The following is a 16,516-nucleotide window of genomic DNA, read 5'->3' on the forward strand; positions in this document are numbered from 1 at the left end:
ATTATAAAAAAAAAAAAAAAAAGATTTAGATAAACTAAATGAAAATGAGAAATATTTCCTTGGCAACTTGCTGAAATAATATGTTGCATAATATGTTACATATAAACATGTATATGTTATAATAATACCTATTATATATAATTATATATAATATTTTATAAGTTTATTTATTTATTTCAATTTATGGTTTTAGTTTTTTGTTTTAGTTCACTATAATATTCCTGCTGTAATAAATGAAGATTGAAACAAACAAACAAACAAACAAACAAATAAATAAAATATGAATGCAGTACAATAGTGATGTTTGGTCTACAAAACAAATTGCACAGAATGGTTTAGCACAAAATCTGAATGGTTGCAGTCCTTTCTGTAAAAGCCGAAACTGGTTTGATATTTCTCTGTATTCCTTTTTGTGGTTTGGCTGTTTCGCTGTACATAAAAAATGAAAGCCTACTGTATAAGATGTTGTTTTAGCAGGTTCCCATTGTGACAACTTACCTCCTATAGTTATTGCTCACCGAAAGTTATTACATGTCAGCACCCATATGTTGTGCAGTTTGTTGAGGTTATAGTGGGTGGCATCATTTTTCATCCAAAACTCCATTAATAATTATTCAACCATCATTCTACATTGATTTCTATTGGTTTTTGCTCAAAGTACACTCTAATAAGTCACCATTTTATCTGTTAATGTTTATGTAAATATAAAACTAGGTGAAGACCCTCTTGAGTGTTCTTAGGAAAAAAACAAAAAAACATTGGCTGCAAACACTCTGCACACAGAAAATCAAGACATGAATAAGAGCATTTATTGATTTACTATCCACTGTCTCACACACATAGCCACACATATGCCATAAACCTGACGGATTTTCTCAATGAGCACTTATCAAATGTAGAACAGGGAGTCACAGAGAACAGGAGACCTCCTCCTTCTGTAAACATACACTCACTACCTGCAGCATACATAAATGATTAATGATTGTGATTCAGATATTAGATTAGTTTGAGGTAAAAGGGTAGTTTATGCCATTTCATAACTGAGGGCTTTCAATAGCTCTTTGTTGGATAAAGCACTCCCCTTTCATATGTCAAAAAGAAACTTTGGTTCCCATGCAACCGCCTGCATCTCCTATATGATGAACAGGCCTGAATGCAACCCACACATTTTACGGTTTACAGATGGCGGTACATTCAGTATGTCTAAATGTTTTGCAGATTTCATTTGTTATAATTAAAGCATCTCTGCACTGTAAAAAATATATATATTTTCATGATTTGTTATCACAACATTTTTTTCTTCTGTCCAGATCATTTTTGTGGTTCAGAAAACATAACATTTTGAGTTTCTGTTGATTAAACAAATCTCCTTTTTTTAATTTCAATGAACTTACATTTTTAAATTAACTTAAAAGGTAACTTACTTTTTTAAGTTAAACCAACAATATATGTTGTACAGTGTGGGTATTAAGTAATGAGTTTAAAAAATAAGAAATAAAAAAAGTACAGCAAGCAAAGACAGTTTAAAATGCACAATCATGCACAATAGACAAGCAAATGGCAAGCAAATGCACAATCATGCACAATAGACAAGCAAATGGCAAGCAAATGTCACGTAAATATGATGAAACTTCACATGATGTGTCACACTTGACGCATTAGTTCAGCCAGTCCATCCTTCTTGCTTAAAAAAAAAAAAAGAAACAATTTTTTTTATAATCTTGAATAGCTGAATTCTATTAATGGGTCTTCCTTATTGGCAGCAGCCCAGCTTCCATGACAACAGATAATTGAAGCTAATGGGTTCTCATTATGATTTTATTCACTCTGTGTGTAATCTATATGTTAGGTGAGCACCCTTATCGGCTAGTGACCACACACCTGCCATAAAGCACGCGCGCATGCACACACACACACACGTCTGGTTTACTATCTTTGTGGGGACACTCCATAGACTTAATGGTTTTTATACTGTACAAACTGTATATTCTATCCCCTTACACTAACCCTACCCCTAAACCTACCCATCACAGAAAACTTTCTGCATTTTTACATTTCCAAAAAAACTCATTCTGTATGATTTATAAGCTTGTTTTGACCTCAATTTAGGTCCCACTGTGACACGAGTCCCCATGAGTCTGTGTGCATTCAGGTTGAAGTCCCCACCGGGATAGAAAAACATGAACACACACACACACACACACACGCTTCACAATCTTTTTGTTTATATAAAACAGATGCTCCAGGTGTCTCTGCCAAGAAATAGGTTAGATGTGTCTTGTTAATAGATATATGCAGAGTGAAATGGACGCTACTGGATGTCAGTGACCCTGAGGGCAGCAGAGAAGCTCCTTCTTCAGATTCTTCCCTGTATTTACTCAACCTGAAAAGAAACAGACCTGGGTGTAGCTATTTATAAGAATCTGGATTTTTTTTCTATATATATATATATATATATATATATATATGAAGAGTTCAGATGCAAAAGCCTTTAAAGTGCCATCTGAAATTTTCTTCTAGAATGATCATTTTTATCAATCTCGTCTATTTACAGGTAATTTTCATTGCCATTTAAGTGAAATTACTGAACTTAAATATACGAGCTTGATAAAAATTATCATTCTAGAAGAAAATTTCATATGGCACTTAGAGGCTTTTGCATCTGAGCTCTTCATATTATATATACATGTTTTGGAATTAATTTCCTGATTATATTATATATAAAATAATAATGTAAAATAATATTAGATATTAATTATTTTAACATTTTAAATACATTAAATACATTTTCAAACAATTATCGATGCTACCATTAATTAACATGAAATACAAAAGTAGCAGTAAATAATACATAAGACAAAACTCACACACAAAAATAATTGTAATTTTTTTGTAATGAAATTGTAAAAATCATTTTTACTCAAAGACCTGATTCCTGATGTGTACCATAGGGAGGTTGAATATAAAATATATAACATTAACCATATAACATTAAACCAATCAAGTCGGTTTGACGAGGCATAAACAACGTGATTGAAGCCCTAAAACCATATTTCCATCTTTAAACTGTAAAAAATTATATAATCAGTAAGTTATGACAACATTTGTTTTAATCATCAAAATAAGTTAAGCAAACAACTTTTTTATTTTTTATAAAATTCAAGTTATACAAGATTCAACTAATTTTTTTTAAGTCAGTTTAATGTATTTTAAGTTGAACGACTTAATCATCCAAGTTGATTGTACTTAAACATTTAAGGCAGCAACTTTTTTTTACAGTGTATAAATTAAAAAAATAAAATCATATTCCAATGTTCACTTTATCCAACCGGAACTCCAGCAAGCTGGGCTTGTGTGGGTGGTAGGGATGTATGAAGGGTCTGGGTCTGTTTGACCTACAAAGTCCCAAGACATTTCTTTTCTGTTAGTTTATGGTACGCATATATGTCTCAAAGGTGGCGAGGCAGTTTGTGTGCGCGGGCGGACAGCCATTTCAAAACTTTCAGAGTGAATTGCTCTTCCCCCTCACTCTTCTCCTGGGGGCTCCCAAATATGAACGGACCGCTCTCGTTTTCCCATGCTCTTGGAAGCTCTCGTTTCTAATGCACACGCACACACACGATACACACGTGGATGAGAAGTCTTCAACGCACAAACATCACACAAATGGAGTCTGCTGTCTTGATGAATCAGACGGCTGCAGATTTCTCCAATTCTCTTTCGCTCCCTTTTGCACACAGCTGTCGCTTTTTCACTGTCCACATTGTATCCAGTGTTGATGGAAAACAGTCTCTATAAACTCCCTTTTCTAATGGTACATTAGGGACCTCAAACACAATAGCATAAAAAACACTAAACAGAATTCTGCTACCAACCCCTGAACCCTTACCTCCCACCCTCACACACACATCCACTGACTTACTGACCTGAGTGGGATGAAGCTCCTTAGCTCATTCCACAGAAAAAGACTGCAGATGTTCCTCAATCACTTCCATCAGGATCACTGGCCAGATCAGGCTTAATGCCACGATTCCCAGACATCCTAGAATGCCCTTATGGTCCGTCACAGCTGAACAGGCATATCTGACATATCTTAATCCATATCTGTCCTCTTGCATGGGCATTATGCCTCATGGTAAATGATAGCTACATGTTGTTCAGCATGTATTTTGAGTTTGACTGGATGAACATATGCAGGGTTCAGAATCAACATGCAAGTAAAAAGTTTCTTACTTTTTTCAGCAACATAATATATGATTTACACTTTCGTTTACAAGTTTGGAGCGTTTTTGAAAGTAGTATCTTATGCTCACTGTGATCAATAAATACAGTAATATTGTGATTCTATTTTAATATATTTACATACATATTTAATATTATTCTATGTGAATATATTTTCAAATGCAATTTATTCCTGTGATGGCAAAGCTGAATTTTCAGCATCATTACTCCTTCAGTAATGCTTCCTTCAGAAATAATTACAATATGCTGTTATGATACACAAGAAACATTTCTTATTATTACAATGCCAAAGTTGTTTTGTTTATTTTTCAGGATTCTTTAATCAACAAAAAGATATATATTTTAGTTATATATTAAATATATACTGTATATATTTTTTAAATTTAAATATTTTAACATTATTAACCCTTAAACGCAAACCTCGCATCTTTAGTGAACCGGGACATCATTCACTACATCATTTCTCATATATTTTTTTAAAATTAGACATCAACCTTCTTCTTAGTATTTCTCTATCAATTCATAAACAATATAACTAGAAAATATAAATGAATGCCTGCTTTCCCATTATCATTTTTTTGTCAAAATTAATAGGGTCGCTAACGACCCGAGGTCTGTAACAGTGTAAGCATATTTTTCCTGCACAACAATAATTGAATCTTTGATGACTGAATTAGTGCAATTCTCCTTTTTTTCCAAGGTGCTAATGCCTGATACACAATGATGAAGTGACGTTTCACTCATAGTTACCACAGGCAGAAAACAAAAGAATAGGAAGTATCATCAGCAAAACTTGAAATGGCTCAGCGATTTACTACAGAGCAAGTACTGAACACAATAAAATATTAGTGTCACTGTCACTTGATGGTGGATCTGGTGAAGAAGCCGTCAGCGATCAAAATATTGCTTTTGAAGATGTTGAAAATGATAGTTTTGAGAATATGTTCGAGGTCGTGAATATGAGCCAGATGCTGAATATACTGGGAAATGAGCTTTGACGAGAACAGTGATGATGATGGTATAAAAAATCTGCTCAAACTGAACCCTTCCAAGCCAAAAGTAACAAAATATGATTTATTTTATTCTGTAATTGTTACTCTAATATCAGGAGAGATATTAAAATAAAAACATTGTTTTTGTGAAATAGTGCATTGTGTTTACTTAGATAATCTCCTACATGATTTTGCAGGAATCACAATTACTTGTGTTATTTGTAAGAAATATTAAAGCCAAAACAACAACAACAACAACCCAAATCAATATTTTTAATAATACAATTAAAAATAAATATAAATACAATATGCAAATACAATATTTTATAATAATATTTCAACATATTAAAATATTTGTTATTGAATTTAATTAAAAAAAGGCCAGTATGAACTGTTTATGGCGAATGGTGAATTCATCCACCTTTTTCCAGCGTGGTAAAAAGTTTGTTTAGGATTGTGGTTGTAAGTCTTTAGCTGAATAGCATGGAATAACCTGCTTATCGAGAAAAGGCGGCATGGAGGTGGATGAGTCAACAAGAATGATGCCTGCATACATAGGAAAGAAAGCAGGGATATGTGGCATCTCACTGTAGACAGACACTTTCTGTCCTGGGCAAGATCACAGGGATTCCCTCACTTCCGTGGGAACATTCATGACTCAATAAGGAAAGTGTAAAAAAAAAAAAAAAAAAAAACAGAAAAAGAAAGAGTCATGAAAAGAAGAAGAAAAAAAAAAAACAGTATCCAGATGCAATCACCCCTCTCGTTTCCTCACCTAGTCACTACCATTTGCTGTGGATCATTTCACCTGTGGCGTTACAAAATCCCACTGTGGCAAATCTGAACACATTACAATAAAAAAAGCCATACAATGATTAATAACAGCAGCTTCCTCTGATATAACTATATTATCAGCCTTGTTCCTGACACAAAGAGGAATCACCAAATATTTACCAGAACTCCCATCCCCCAAGGTCAATTATCTGTATTATAAACGCAGTCTCAGAGCTGCCTGTAATGGAGAAAATGGGAAGTGAACAATTAAGTGACTGCATTCGGTTACCCAGAAGACAGTGTCTTTGGAACATTATATGTGACCCTGGACCACAAAACCAGTCACATGGTTAATTTTTTTAAAATTGAGATTTATATTTATCATATCAAAGCTTTACATTGATGTATGGTTTGTTAGGATAGGACAATATTTGGCCGAGATGCAACTATTTGAAAATCTGGAATCTGAGGGTGCAAAAAAATCGAAACATTGAGAAAATCGCCTTTAAAGTTTTCCATTTATGTTCGCGATTGTGCTGCATTCACTCACAAAAATTAATGTTTTATATATTTACGGTAAGAAATTTACAAAATATCTTCATGGAACATGATCTTTACTTAATATCCTAATGATTTTTGGCATAAAAGAAAAATCGATAATTTTGACCCATACAATGTATTGTTGGCTATTGCCACAAATATACCCGTGCGACTTGTGACTGGTTTTGTGATCCAGGGTCACATATCACAATCATTCTGTTTCTGCTTAAACATGGTTTCATTCAAACTTTTACGATGTGGTTTTCAGCCATCAGTTACAGGGAGGGTTTTACGAATCCCAGAGAAAAGAACCGCTTGTTGTGACACTGCAGTTAAAAATTGCATCGTGTCCTCATGTGTCATTTCTCCAGTGTTTAGTCAACTCACTGTAAACTAGCGTGCAGGCTTGACACACGAGACTTCATACACTATTGTGTAGAATATGGATCTAAAGGCCTTTTGATAGTGCAGAAAACGTCAGAATATGATATAACTGACTTCAAAAACATTCTTTGAGGCACCATGCAAACATCGCCAAACATTTACACTCTCTCTCTCTCTCTCTCTCTCTCTCTCTCTCTCTCTCTCTCTCTCTCTCTCTCGATAAAACCTTCATGTTTGTTCATGCACCAGCATTGTGCATAACAAAGAATGACTCATAGGGTGGTTATAAAAAGCACACCTTTACAATTATCAGTTTAGCCTTTGAACCTGTAATTTTGCTATAATGGCACCAGTATAATTGTGACTAAAACATGACAGAGACTTTGTGGAGTCTGGCAGCCGGCAGTGCAAGTACTGCAATTGGCACTCTCTCTCTCCTAATGCCCTGGGGTCTGTTGTGAAACCTGTAGCGTTGCACCACAGATTTGTATGGACACCTGATTCTTGCTCAAACCTGCAAACGCTTCATTAAACCTCACAAGTTTGCTTCTGCGTGTCATATGGCGTTGGCTTCGGTTATTTGTTGTGATGTGACTTACGTAAGTGCGCCTTTTGATCACTGTTGCACAAACTTTAAAAAGCATAGACAATGTCTTCAAAGGTTCAGAGTTGGAATTTGAGTTTTGAATCATTTGTCAAGAGCCAAAATTATAACTAGGCCTTCTCTTTTTTTCTCTCTGAAGAGATAAAGCAGAAAAAAGAATGAGCAAAAGAAAGACAAGTGAGCAAAGCCCGTGCCAACTAAAATACGAACATCCTGCCTCCCCATTCTCTCTCTCTCTCTCTTTTCTCCACACACACATGCTCAATCTCTCTCTCTTTCTGTTTTGAAGAGTGCTCAGCGGTTGTGTTATGACAGAGATTCTTTTGTTTGGATTATGAGGCAGAGGAAAGGGGAACAACAAGCCTTACTGCTGTTTTTACTGTCATATAAACAATATTTTCATAAGGTGTTTCTCGTCCTCTCAGATCAGAGAGAGATGACTGATTGAGACATGCAGGATCTGTTTCCAACCAACACAAACACACTCAGTGTGTCCAGCTCTCCTCCTGACGGTTGTGGAAGTGCGTGACACTGCATGGCTCATATAGCTTGATGTAAAACAGCATTATGAAGCTTCAGCTATGAAATGGCCTTTGCTTTTATTATGTGTTGCACTCATTAATATACAGAAATAAACAACATCATTTGTTTGAGTTATAGCAGGAACATCATTTTCATTCAAATCATGACAAAATCTGAGAAACCGGTTTTAGTCTGGTCTTAACATTTAAAGGTCATCCCTAACATACCAGACAAACACGTTTTTTTCCCTTCTAAATAAAGATTATATACTTTTATCATAATTAGAAATTACTACACTACATTTTGGATGTGATTTTGAGGTATATTTATTTTTAAATTACATTTCCATCATTCTATCAGATAAAGAATGTCATATTAAAAGTATTAATACATTGCACTGTGCCATTTTAAGCTAATTTTTAATTTAGGCCTATATTTTGGGATATACCAAAATCAAACACATAATATAGAGACACTTTTAAGGAGTATAAGGTCTGGTTATGATGGTCTTTTTAATATAGCATAAATGTCGACTTAAATCTAAACATAGGCAATAGATTATTTTTATTTAATTGATTTTATTAATCGACCCATTTAATATTTATTTAATAATTGATCACTTTTATCGTCGAGGACATTCAAGGAAGTTTTATTCATACATTTAGAAAATTTGACCATTGATGGACACGCGTAAACAAAACCTGAAACATTTTTGTATCTCTAATTGAAAACAAATTGAGCCAATATGCAAACATAAAGCACTGGTTGAATCTGCCAATCATCATGTTGTCTTATTAATGTTATGAGCCAGCCGCAGATGATTGTGGTCACGAAGAGAGAAAGACTTTGGGCAGGGTGTTTTATGTTTAAAACATAAAGGCAGGGTGATTTAACCCACGCACCCGCACTATAACAAGGCACGATAGTAACGAAAGGTATTTCATCATCACTTAACCTAGACTGACAACACCCAAGAAAAACGGGTGGCATTTTTTCGTCAAAATGTTCGTCGTGGTGAGGGTAAAGATGGGTTAAAGGTTAAATCGAGAGTCATGAACTGACCCGCATGATGAGGTCCAGTTTAGGACAGCTGTCTGAAAAGATGCCTGAGAATCTGTTAACACTGGTGTACTGCTGCACCCTTGTGGCCAATTTTACTATACATAAAATGTACCTGGCCAAATGTAGGAAAACATGGACATGTATATAAAATGTATATAAAACACAAATAACATTTTATATTATCATAAAATATCAAAGTGTAAGAAATTACACATTCAGTGGATCCGGGGGTGTCTAAGGAAGTCTATAGGCTAATACCTGAGGAAAGGTTAGCATTCTCATTAGTAGCTGCTCGGCTGGCTTTTAAAGTATGTGAGTAGGCAGTCATGGTGTAAAGTATGTGACTATAGGCATTCATGACCACAACTGACTTCAAAAGCTGAAAAATGCTACCTCGGAGTTAACAGGCACTGGCAGTATACCGAGGTAAGGTAACAAGCCCATTTCAAGCTTTTGCGATCCCTTCAAAAAAGTTGTTATTGACAAAACATCTACTATAACATATTAAAATATGTGCAATTTATAATTGCTTGCAAAAAATAAAATTCGGTTGCACTTTATTTTACAGTAGTCTACGTGTAGGCTACTTACCTTAGAAAGCATTGGGTAAAATGAGGTAACTACATGGGTTAAGGTTAGGTTTAGGCCAGGGTTAGTATCTAGTTATTGCAATTACTATAATAAGTACATATTATGTACATGGAGAACATGACTGTAAAATAAAGAGCTACCTAAAATTATTTTGGAATACACAGTTACTTCTGAATGGCTGATTATAAAGAAATATAACAGTGCAGTTCCGGTATCTACCAGCAGAGGCTAGTAGAGATGGGGAGTCGACTCCAAAAGAGTCGATTCCTCGACTCTCACTAGCCCTAGTGTCGGAATCGACTCCAGGTCAGGAATCGACTCCCAGTGTCGAGTGTTTTTTTCAAGTTCAACACAGCAACAGTTCATTATAACGAAAAGATTATAATGAATGTAAAGATACGGAAATTAAAACAAAAAGGTAAAGAAATGAGAGGAAAAAATAAGTAATGCCAGGAAAACAAAGAACAATAATGCACTAGCGGCGCCAGGATTTTGATTGTAGGTGGGCCTCCAGAAAACTGGATGGGCCAGTTAAAATAAGCCAAAAAAAAAAGGGGGTTCCCCTTCATCTCCGTTTCAGCGCTTTTCTGCGGCACGTAGGACAGCGACTCATAGCCTACCTGAATTTAATGCGTAATACAGGTTTAAAAAAACAAACAAAAAAAAACTTAGGATTTTTTTGTTGCTTTTTTTTAATAAAATTACAATTTAATTGAATGTATTGTTTAATAAAATGATAGGCCTATTATTTTTAGTTTATTAACAGCAGCAACAGCTGTAAAGATGAAGTTGTCGATCGTCATCTCCGTGAACGCGCCTATAGAGAGAAATGCACATCATGGATTGCATAATCAGAGAGTAGGCCTAGCCTTTTTCTTTTCGTTTTAAATTGTTAAAAAGACATTTCAAGCTTTAAGATATATTTCATGTCTGTGAGGCATATGCTGAGTTTCGTTAAGTTAGGATTAGATGCGCTCCTGTTTACGAGCAATGCAAGTGACCGCGCGGGCGCCTCTATGATTATATTGTCTCCTATATTTATCCAGGCAATTGGTTGATAAAAAAATATTAAAATTAAGATACAATTTATACAAAACGAAATTCACTTAAAAAAGGCCTTTCTAACTTAATTAAGTGGTCAAAATCATGTCTGACCCGCTCCATGTCTCTCCATATTGCGTATCTTACTCGTGCGGTTCACTTTTCATAATCAACTTAGATGAAAAAATAACATTATACTATTTTAACAAATATGAAACTAAATGAGCTTGATGGCTACAACACATATAGGCCTACAGACTCTCTATTTGTACAAATTGCTGCACATTAATTTTATTCTGAATTTTGCACACAAGGCATTTGTTTGTGCATGCATAGCAAAACATATCTGCAACATTTATCAAGTTCACTGATAATTATGCGTGCATTTATTATTATCTTAATGAATAATGTAACAAGGACGAATGAAGGCTAAACTGCGTTGTTTGTTTAGAATGGAATGGATCGCAAATAGATCCGAATGAAGGAATGTACAAAACCATAGTAGAAAATGGGTGGGCCCGGACCTAAAATGGGTGGTAGCGCCGCGGCTGCAATAATGTATAGATAGTTTTTTTCTGTTGGGTCTGTTTTGCGGCTCAATCAATCATGATGTGGTTCAATACAGTCAATTGGTTGTGATTGGCACAAAACACTGCAGTAGGTTTTACGAACCAATCATGTACCAGTCCTCAGGGTGAGAGTGGGACATGCCCATAAAACTTTGTAAACGTTGTTTAAAATTCAACAGTTCAACGTCGTGCATGTGGAAACACTTGACAGCGTTTCATGCGAGGATGGAACATTAACATTAGTGAAATGGCATGTAGGCCTACTCACTCTATATGAAGTTCATTTTCAATTATTAAATGACAAGTGCATTAAAAACTATTATTAAACAACAGTTATTATTGGTAATAATCCTCCTCGTTCCTCGCCCTCCTCCCGGTGGAATTAAAGAATTTAGATGTCCTACATGAGAGCGGAGCTCGATCGGTTTCAGGGTCGTAGGACATACGAGCGCGAAGTGAGGAAACGAGGAAGCATATTGAGACGCACCTTCTGAATCCTGACCCTATTTTAATTCAAAGTAAATGGAGTCGAGGAGTCGATTCCACCGACTCCAAAATTAGGAGTCGGGAGTCGGAGTCGACTCCAAAAAAACCGGAACCGAACACCCCTAGAGGCTAGTAAAATTCCATTAAAAAATCTGCACACTTTTTTTTTTTTGACATTTTAAATAAATAGATAAATAAACAAATATGTATAGTTTTCTATATCCTTGTAAAATCAAATTCTAAAAATTCATCCATGTTATATTCGATCTGTTATCATCATTCTATTCTACTCAACAAACTGTTTATTAGTTTTAAAACTCATAAGGGACATCTGTTTGGGCTTATGTCTTTAAAAAAACACACAAAAAAACAGTCTTTTCTCTACATACAAATCGGTGCTTTTATTCATGCCTTTTTCTAACATATACTGTATTTATATATAAATTCACAGTTAGATCCATATAAAACTGAAATGTTTACCATAACATCATTTACAGATACATCATTGTAGAAGAGAAAAAAATAAAAGGAATGCCCATTTGACGTTCATTTACACACATGATTTTTAGTCAGTGGGTTCCCTGTAAAATACTATAAATTTTGGCATCACATATTTATGGACAGAAGGGTGCAAATCTCAGAATACAGAACAAATATATGACATACAATACAAACAAACAAAAATTAGATACCACATGGTAAAGACTATAAAATATACAGACATCTGCTACACTAGTTTTGTGCACAAATGATGCAAGGAAAGTTTAAAAAGGTGTGAGAGAATGTCTCTCTCATATGACGAGTCCTGAGAGGACAGAACACTACATTAATGGTATGACCGTCTCCTCACATTCAGTTATATATATATATATATATATATATAAAAAAACAACAACAACAACAACTTCAGATTTCATAATAAAGTGATAACTGGAGCCCATGCAGAGTTTGAAGCTAAAATGTCAACTTGCAGTAAATGCATTGTTATAATGTCATTATGTTTGTTTGTCTAATGTGTTTGTGCCATTATTGCCATGCCATTATTACACTGCAAATTGTAAATTAAATGTCTTTTTTTTTTTTTGCAAAATGCAAAACCAAATCTTGCACAGAATGGACTTAGGCTACTCTGCAATGCTTTTTAGACAAAAATAAGTATTACAAAATGAATTCTAAATATGTTTGAGACTTTCGTGAAATGAAAAACTGCAATTCCATGAGGCTTCCAATGAGTAAACCTGAAGGCAAACCTGAAGGTTTGGAGAATCAAATACATTTAACAGCAAATGGCTTTTAATAGTTCATTAGTAAAAGACTAAAGAATAAACCTCACATAAAAGTGCAGAAGATAAACAATATGAGGGAAGGCAGATCTCCTAACTCCCATGTCTTTCACCTCATTATTGTTGTGCGGGGAATCATTTCAGACCTTCTGCATGCGACACTGGCAGATAGAGACCCGCTCCGTCTGCTTATATTGTCCATCGAGTGTCTTTTTCACACTATGCATGTCTGTGGGACGTGTCTGCGGCGGTGGAGGGCGAGGTGGTCCGAGCGGGAGAAGCTGCGGTCACAGTCGCTGCATTTGAATGGTTTAACACCGGTGTGTTTGCGGTAATGCCGTGTCAGCTCGTCAGAGCGAGCGAACTTCCATGTGCAGTTATCCCACGTGCACTTGTATGGCTTTTCACCTGAGAGAGAAAATACGGAAATATCAATAAAAGACCTGACTTTTTATGGAACGGGAATAGAACGTTTTTAAAAACATGATAGGCTCACCCGTGTGTGTGCGTCTGTGGGCTTTAAGATGAGAGCTCTTGGTGTAAACCTTATTACAGCCCTCAAACTCACACCTGTGAATGCGTCTTCTCTTTGAGTCGGGCGACTCTGAAGGCCTGGGCCTCCGAAGACTCTCAATACTGAACGGCAACAGGGAACTGCAATGACAGCATATGATTTCTAACGTTATTAAAAGCAATTAAGGATTTTCATTTGCATGAAAATGGTAGTCTGTTGTAGTTTTTAATGCAGGATGACAGGGAGAAATAATATATTATTCATAAATAAATTACAATACTGTACAATTAGTTATTTAAGTCGGTCCCACTTTATATTAAGTGTCTTTCCCCCGGTTTCACAGACTTAAGCCTAGTCCCAGACTACACTACATGTTTGAACTATTTTAACTGAAAGCATCTTGCACTGACATATCTTAAAATATGTCAGTGCCATTGTTTTGTCTTAAGATGCACACCAGTGATGTTTTTTTTTCTAAGTCATGTTTAAAAAAAAAAGCTACTTAAATGTCCTCCTAATTAAACTAAGGCCTAATCCTGGCTTAATCTAAGCCCTGTCTTTGATACAATGCATTTACTGCGTTTTTACATTGTACTTACATTAAAAAAATACCTGCATGTAATTACAGCTGTAATTCATTTCTGAAATAGCATCTCTAATGGCACTGTTGACCCTTCCTTTACACCTTAAGTTGAGAGCTGTAGTTCAGACCACACAACTTTGCGATGCTGTTTGTGAATGTTCGTTGGAACTGTGGTTTGGGGAAACACTGACTCGTTGAACTATGCTTATAACGACGGAATTTGCGACCATAGTTTGCTAACAATGCTTTTCGGAAACGCACCCCTGAAAAGTCTTTAACCATAAATGTAAGGCTTTAAATGGCCACTTGAGGGAGCTATAAAGGAATCAATGGACGGCAAATGGACAACATCAGACTGTCTAAATGTCTATTTAATGTCTGACAGGAAACCTCCTAGTGACGTATTGCAGATGAGCAAACATTAAAAAATACATCTTACAGATGTGAATATCTCTGAGATGTACGTGTTTCTATCAGGGTGGTTTACAGGCGAGATGTTTCATTTTTTCAATGTTAAATGATTTCTCAGTTCCCAGCTTAATATGTTCAGTTTGGTGGCGCTAGTGGTTTAGAAATGACACTGTTATTATTATTTACATTATAATAGTTTCTCAGTTAATGATTAAAGGAGAATATTAATTGTTTATTTGATGAAAACCAATGCTTTTACTGTGTTAATATATTTAGTGTGAGGGAAATCTACCTGTTCTTATCCCTTATCCCATCTTGAAATTGATTTAAATATATATATTTTTCACTGGAAATGTTTTCTGTGTGGCAGCAGAGGCATTTTCACCCCCCACAGAGCCACTTCCTGTTTCTTTTGGGCTACAGGAGTGCAGTGTGTGTGTGCGTGTGTGTGTGTGTGTGTGTGTGTGTGTGCATATTCATGTGCAGGATGGGGGGCATTGGGGGGGCACCTGTAGCCTTTGGCACACTCCATCACTTTTGGGGCCCCAAAGAGGAAAAGAAAGAAAGAAAACATCCTAGATCTTTTCTCCTCCATTAAGCAATATCTACATTTTTTCAAACACTGTCACTATTTTCCACATTCCATCGTGTGGAATTTTTAGTCGTCCGAGGAACTCCATCTAGAGTGTTTTACAGTAATAATCAACTGTTAGATTGTTGTCAATGAGAGAAGCAGGGAGGGAAACAGCAGCTGCCATCAGAATAAACTCAGCACAGCCATTTATGTTCCGTCTTTTGTTTGGATGTTTCCCAGTGGAGAACACCAGAGGGGCTTTCCAGTGGTGGTGACGTGCAGGCCAGCATCGCTATCTGGGGATCAGTTTATCAGAAAAATAAAGGTAAGAATGAAGTCCATTCATTATTGACTAGCTGACCACGGGTCAAGGAATATATAAACCTGCATCGACCCCTGCACCTGTGTCCACAACACGTTCAACCTGAAGCATGCACTCGCTCTGAGACTGAGATCACTTCCTGAAGCTCAACTGGTTAAACAAGGTCATGTGTTTGATTTTCAGGGAACGCAAGATGGCAAAATGTTTACCCTGAATACGCCATTTGACAAATATACTGTAAAAAGTGATCAGCTGACTTGTGGAACTGTCAAGTTCACCTAACTTAGTTAAGTTAAGTCAACTGATCACTTTTTACAGTGTACATAAATATTTAAACCTAATTATAATAACAAAATTAATATCACAATAATTAAGGAAAAAACATTAGCGGATTAATTTATGAATAGTTTTTCCCCAATTCAATGTGTCTTAAGATATCTCCAGGGTGGTTTTTGTCAAGATTTCAAATTTTGCCAACAAACTATATATAAACTATATATACAAACACTACATGAATCACTGGATCAAATTCGTATTGATTGAAGAACCAACAGGTCAAATCAGCAACTCTCTCTCACACATTCTCTTTCACAATAATATTCACTCCTGCACCTTGCTATAAATCATACTGGCACCTTTGTCCTTCCCAGACGCATTTAGACAATCCAGCCTTTTTGCCTCTGTCCCTACTTGCAGTCACAGGGAGAAGTTACTTTTAAATAAGCTATATAATTTTGTAGCTATAGCTCGCAAACAAATAAAGTATAGGTGCCACATACAACTCTCTATTCAATTCTTCATTAAAGTGCCCCAATTATGGTATTTTAAAGGTTCCTAATTTTGTTTGGGAGGTCTCCTACAATAGGTTTACATGCACCCAAGAAAAAACAAAAAACAAAACACTTTAATTGTTATCATAATATACATTGCAGCATCACCTGTTTTCTCACAATGTCTGAAACGATTTGATAATGGATCCTTTCTGAGAGCCTACTCTGCTCTGATTGGTCAGATGGCCCAGT

The 16,516-nt window shown here is 35.6% G+C and overlaps 1 protein-coding gene across 4 annotated transcripts in view; it reads right to left on the reverse strand.

Annotated features, from left to right (window-relative positions):
- Nucleotides 1–12,876: 12,876 nt before the first annotated feature.
- The window catches only part of klf12a (Kruppel like factor 12a), a 33,456-nt gene continuing 29,816 nt past the window's right edge, over nt 12,877–16,516 (reverse strand). For all 4 annotated transcript variants that reach the window (XM_084099162.1, XM_084099164.1, XM_084099163.1 and 1 more), the window contains 2 exons: nt 13,587–13,744; nt 12,877–13,498 (listed from right to left, as the gene is read on the reverse strand). In XM_084099162.1, coding sequence (XP_083955288.1) covers nt 13,305–13,498; nt 13,587–13,744 — 352 coding nt within the window. In that variant the 3' untranslated portion in view covers nt 12,877–13,304. The remainder of the gene's footprint in view (nt 13,499–13,586; nt 13,745–16,516) is intronic.

Source organism: Abramis brama (genome assembly GCF_963993115.1).
Source record: "Abramis brama genome assembly, chromosome: 2".
In the NCBI taxonomy this organism is placed as follows: Eukaryota; Metazoa; Chordata; class Actinopteri; order Cypriniformes; family Leuciscidae; genus Abramis; species Abramis brama.